Genomic DNA, 6,000 nt, shown 5'->3' with positions numbered 1-6,000 from the left:
CTGATGCCCATCCCCATTGTCCTTGCGTAGGACTTCGAAATAGGTATCAATTTGGTTTGGTAGCCTTGTTTTGTATCTAATTCATGGGTGAGGAAACTTTCTAGTTCTAGAGCCGTAATATCTCAGATTTCCAGACAGTTACAACTGTGGGAAGTAGAAGTTTGAGAGAGGCCTTTAAAAGTATTATTAGCTAGGCGAAACATTTAATATTTGCTTGTTGAAGTAAATTTGCATCATACCGCCAGGATCCTGCTCGCCTACCCTAGTTGCTCAACATCTGTTCCAAACCAATGTGCCCAAGGCTCATCTTGATCTGTTTGAAAGGATAAGTCATATGGATTAGAACAATTCGTCACAGATGCGCCTCAAGTTGGAGAACTGTGGAAGGGAATGAGAGCATCTTTTTCTATTGAAGGGGATTAACTGTTCTGAGGTGAGACTAAAATTTAAGTCCTTTAAAAACTTACCCATTCGCGCCTTCGACTAGTAGAAAAAGTATGGAAAATAGTTTGTATTATTTTTCTGTGTGTTCGCTTTATCTCTCCCTACGAAATATGATGGTCCTTGCTCCATGAATTTGACAGGTTTTTAGTGAATATCAGAATTTCATTCATGTTACGTGACCGCAGCTCTCCGCGCACTGTGCATGCATGAAGCGGATGCATCCCTTGCCATACACCACGCCGATGGCTCGCAGGGGGTCTTGTGGATACAGGCCTGCATATCCTGTGAGTCTCCCCTGAGGCGCGAAGCAGGGAATATTCCTTTATTACGTAAATTCAAGCGAACGTGATCTGTTCGCAAAAGGATGTCAGGTTTCAATGAGGTTGTTTGAACATTGTTTTTGGGTACTTAGAAAAAAATTGAGAGCTCTGGTGCGATGTCCTCGTCAATCAATCATTCAATCGCTTTGCTCACTGCATTTTTCACTCATATCGCTCATTCGCCCAAAGCCGTCCCCGGAGGTGGTTATAGCGAGGAGATAGGTGCTTGTCCTCTCCCATCATGCGGGCAAGGGCTAAAATTTCTCAGGGAGTTTGTAAAGAATCCGAAAGACAACGCTGAACAATACCCGTTTTGAGCAAAGGTGGCCATCGCCGAACTAGCCTCGCCCCTCGTGGATGTGGTATTTTTGAAAATGTCCGTGCTAAACTTATTCGAACCCTCGACATAGAGGGTATTTCTTTGGCTCCTGAAGACAACAGTGTCGGAAATACACCAAAATATCTTTTGGCGTATGTATAAAAAGGACTGTAATGGAACATCTCCGTTAAATCCAACGCATTCTGAATGTCATCCATGGCATGGAAATTGAAGTTTATTGCCTTTTACAGTAACATTTTGCAATTTCTAGGGAGCACGTTTAACTGTTGGATAAATATTGATTTTTTAAAAACCTTATTAGAAATTTTTATTTTCACCCAACTGGAGTTTCTGCAGCACACGTAGCATGGCTACTCCCGGTTTCATCGATATTTATTTCTTTAAGTTGTAAGTAAAGCTTGTTTTACCGATTCATTAATAGTTGATAAAACAATCTCGTGAAAAGAAATTGTGTATAGATATGTTTCATTAAATTACGGATTGAATATCACAGTTCGATTATTATGCACTGGTTCTTATAAAATAGGAAAATAATTATCACGTCATCAAGAAAGCTCCTTCCTGTTTGCAATGTCCCCCACAATATTGTAAATTAAATATATTACTAAACTCAAGAATTTTAACACTAATGACAAAAACCTTTCTTAGGTACGAGCGCTTTTCAAAAATTTGACATTCAAAACCCTTAACATCAGTTCCTAAGTCAAGGCAACAAGTCCTAATTTTCACATGCATATTGATAATGTTATTAAACGTATGCATTATTTCATATTTCTGGAATTTTAAGTTTGGTAACACCAATATCCAGGTGAAAATAATACAATTCATGGATTACACATTTCATCAATCCACACGATGTAGTAAAACTTACAAAAACATGATCTATTTTCTTACTTTTATATATATCCTCATTTTATGTTGTGGATTACATTTACTTCCCTCACGCTCTTGAATGTTTCGCGAATGGATACGACAATTATGAATATTACAGAACTGAAATTATAGGAACTTATATTTTGTATTTACTTGATGGAGCGTTGTCTACGAAAACTTAATCATCGCATTTTGGCCTTGAAGAAATCGCACAGTTCAAAAGAAGTCGATGTGGGATTCTCAAGCAGTAAGCTCAACGCAATAGTGGTTGCAGTCGCGATTGCTCAGGAATATAGTTTGCTTCATAGATCTGTTAACTATCTGGGGTCAATGTTGCATTCGATTGAATGAATCATTTAATAAGAATTGTACTGTACGTCTATAGTTCAGTGTAATTGTTTTCTCTATCCCCATGAATTCACCGATTAATAATATGTAATAGTAAATTTTACCCCTTCACTTAAATAAAACAGTTTCTGGCGTCACTTGGTGGGCATTCTTCATATTGAACTTAACTGAACTATGATGTTATACCAAAACGAAACCTAGGTCGTAAATAAAGGTTTTTTATGTGGAAAAGCCAAGTGGTTTAATTTTAAGTTCCACCTTCACTTAAAGCTAATTTTTCTTAAGAAACATTACTATAGAAATTAATGTCGAGGCTCTTCATTTAACTGGATGTTGGGCAAAAAAATTAAATTCAAAAACTGTTAAATGAATCCATAAAACAGTTTCTTTCACTATGGTGACTATATCCGCGGTTTTACTTTTCCTTTTAATATATTTTTATACACCATCCGTGTGAAACAGTAAAATAAATTCCAGAGTAATATTTAGGTATGTCAAACCAAATATTTTATTACTCTTTGGAAATGACCATACTTATGTACAAAATATCAGTCATTCATTTGCTAATAAATTACATCACATCTTTTTTTTACGAATCGCACAGCGTTCTTAAATTCATCGACAGAAAGAGCTCAATTCTAGCTCGAGTTTTTTTCTGTCCATATTTCGTTTTTAAGTGGCACTTTTTACATGTACGAGAAAAATGTTTTCCTTCTGGGTGACACAAGACCCTTACATTTTCATATTTACGATCCTCATTCACTTAATAGTCGTCCGCTGTTTTGTCTTTCGCTTCATATGCGTTCGTGTGCGAGAGAGTGTACATATCACCAGCGCTTTATCTACACACACACTCAGCTCCGGCGTCTCTTCCACTGGATCTAACGTCCCTCCACGCCTGGGTTCGTCTCTCCCTCTTCACGACTCATGATATTCTCCTTTAATCTCGCGAATAAATAACCTAGGAGTAGTTTCTCTCTGTACAATTTAAGGCTATAAGGGGGCAGGGGGTGGAGGTCACAAATGCGTCTCAGTCACAGAAGCCACTCCATTTCATCAACTGCGAGCACCTCGAGAGACCGCACGAGTTCGATAGACATAACAGTCGGCAGGTTTTAAAACTGCGGACCTTTCCTCTTTTTAATGTTACATATTTATCACTGGATTTGCGCGCGCGTGCGAATCATATTTTTTTTCTCTCTACATGTCCGTCACGCGCGCTTTTTCCATCTTTGGCGCACAAAACCATAACGAACACATATTCCTGTGTTCGAGGTCTTCCGTCATTATTCTCCGAAAATTTCCACCGGACGGTGCACTTTTAGTGCACGTATTCGTCCGCTGCCATTTGGTGGTGCAGGCTGTATTGTTGTGCGTCCACTATGACGCTGGTGTATCCGGGCTGCTGCTGCGGGACGTGAATTTGATGCGTGTCCTTGATCCTTCCCCCGCTACCTCCTTTGCATGTGTCCGAGAAATAGTGCTGCAGGCCCGCTTCCTTGCCCCCGGGGCACCCGGCGTCCGTGGGGCATCCGTCAGCTAGGACCCCCGCGGCGGCCCCGCAAAATCCGAGGCCCCCGCCCACGACACCCTTGACCGTCTCCGAGACGGCCTCCGCCGCCGCCGCTCCGCCTCCACCTCCGCCCCCCACCATCACGCCCCCGCCCTCGAAGTATGGGTGCGCAGGAGCTTTCCTCGACGCCTCCTCGGCGGCCATCGGGAGGGTGCCGGCGTGGAAGCGGGCCTCCGGGGGCGTTCCGTCCGCCGCGCCACCGCCCCCCGCGTCCCCGTCCGCCTCCGCACCGCCGCCCCCGAACGCCTTGAACCCGCCGTAGAGACTCTTGAGGCACGCGGCCGCTTCGAGGTCGAGCACGGGCAGGTGGCCACCATCCTCCAGCGCGACCCGGTGAGGGTCGTCCTCGCCCTCCCCCATGAGCAGCCTCGAGCCATTGGCAGAAGCCGACATGTGGTGGTGCTGGTGGTGCTGCTGTTGGTGGTGGGGTTGCTGAGGGTGGTGCCTCTGCTGTTGGTGGTGGGAAGGCACCAAGGGCGCCGGGGGCTCCGATCCGAAGCTGCTAGTGCTACTGCAGCTGCTGGACGCGGAGCTGAAGGGCCTTTCCTGCTGCGGTTGCTGGGAGTGGTGCTGCTGGAGGGGATCCAGGATGGAGCCGTAGCCGCCGCCCCCGGCGTCATCCGCCCCCCCGCAGAACCCCCCGAATATGAGCAGGTCCTCCTTGGATCCTCTGGGGGAGGGCAAGGCCTCCATCGGCATCCGGCCGTAGTACGAGTCCCCGCCGACGGCCCCGTAGCCACCGCCGAATGTCTCCCCGTGATGAGGGTGGTGATGGTTGTGGTGATGGTGGTGTTCGGGCACAGCAGCGGCGAACCCCCCAGTGCCGCCGCCCTCGTGCTGATGGTGATGGTGGTGGTGTTCGTCATGCTGGTGGTTGGTAGCTTGCATGTTGGCGGCCATGCGGTTCGTGACGCCCAGGGGGGAGATCTGTGCGTACATGGCGGCGTGCTGGGGTCCGTTGTTGCCGTGCGTCGCGTCGCCTTGATGGTGCTGGTTGTGGTGGTGGTGGTGGGTTTGGTGTTGCCGGAGGGGGTCGTGGTGTTGGTGCTGCTGCTGGTGCTGCGGTTGCTGTGGCTGCGCGTGCTGGTAGTCGAACCTAAGGGCGGCCGCCTCCGGTCCGAACGGTTGGTCCTCGATGGGAGGCGGGGGCGGCGGACGGAATTTGGGGTCCAGGGTCGGGGGATGGTGAGCGGCGCGGGGGTGCCGAGCCTTGGTGGCGTGCGTGGGTGAAGGGCGGCCGGAGGAAATGGAGGCGGGCGAGGAGGAAGAGGAGGAGGAGGATTCGGAGGAAGGGCAGGCGGGGGTAGGATGGGCCGCCGACGAGGGCGTGCTTACGTCCTCCCGTGACCCCCCACAGCACTGTTGCTCCCCGTTCAGAACCATCTCCTTGGCCTCAAGGTCACTGCAGGCAGAAAAATAGGGGTGGGGGTCGAACGTTGAGACACTGGGCTCAATGAAATGGCAATTCTATTGCCTATTTTTCAATTTTCAAAAAATATAATCACATAGTCTGTCGATTAGAAGCACCTGGGTGTGAATGGAATCCTTTAATATGATGCATATCGTCGAGAATATCAAGTGAATTTAGAAAATTGAGAATAATTCGTTAAGGACCCTGAAATACCATTGAAATTATTGAGTATCATTGCAAATGACAATACAATAATATTGCAAGTGGGCTTGTAAGAGCTGCATTTGCTTTTTTTTTAAATAACGGTATTGCGCCAAGTAATGATGCCCTCAGTTATTATTAATATTATTGATACGAAGGAAATTGTATTGTGCAATATATCTCCTCTTACATGAGTCAATGAATACATTAAATCTTAACGTGCTTTATTGATGATAATGAGGAGGGATTCTAATTAAGTGATGGGATTACTTGAAGGTAGTGACTCTAATGAAACATAAACCAATTTGTGGTTTTGGCATTCCAACTCAAAGCTGCAGGATTTTTATGAAATAAAGTATTTGGAGGAATGCAAGCCATTTCCCTCTCCTCAAATTGCCAACTGGATTCAGGCTCTTGGTTTCCAGGAGATACAGGAATAATTCCAGGGATACAGGAAAAATTATAGTAAGTCATTGTCGCATCAATCGAA

At 46.1% G+C, this 6,000-nt stretch overlaps 1 protein-coding gene across 1 annotated transcript in view; it reads right to left on the bottom strand.

Annotated features, from left to right (window-relative positions):
• Positions 1 to 3,646: 3,646 nt before the first annotated feature.
• The window catches only part of LOC139686297 (protein single-minded-like), a 55,499-nt gene continuing 53,145 nt past the window's right edge, over positions 3,647 to 6,000 (bottom strand). Inside the window, exon 9 of the mRNA XM_071583694.1 lies at positions 3,647 to 5,300. Within this exon, the coding sequence (XP_071439795.1) occupies positions 3,647 to 5,300 (1,654 nt within the window). The remainder of the gene's footprint in view (positions 5,301 to 6,000) is intronic.

This window comes from Hetaerina americana, unplaced genomic scaffold, assembly GCF_022747635.1.
Source record: "Hetaerina americana unplaced genomic scaffold, ioHetAmer1.1.p SCAF_1, whole genome shotgun sequence".
Lineage (NCBI taxonomy): Eukaryota > Metazoa > Arthropoda > Insecta > Odonata > Calopterygidae > Hetaerina > Hetaerina americana.
This window is presented reverse-complemented; position numbering and strand designations above follow the sequence as displayed.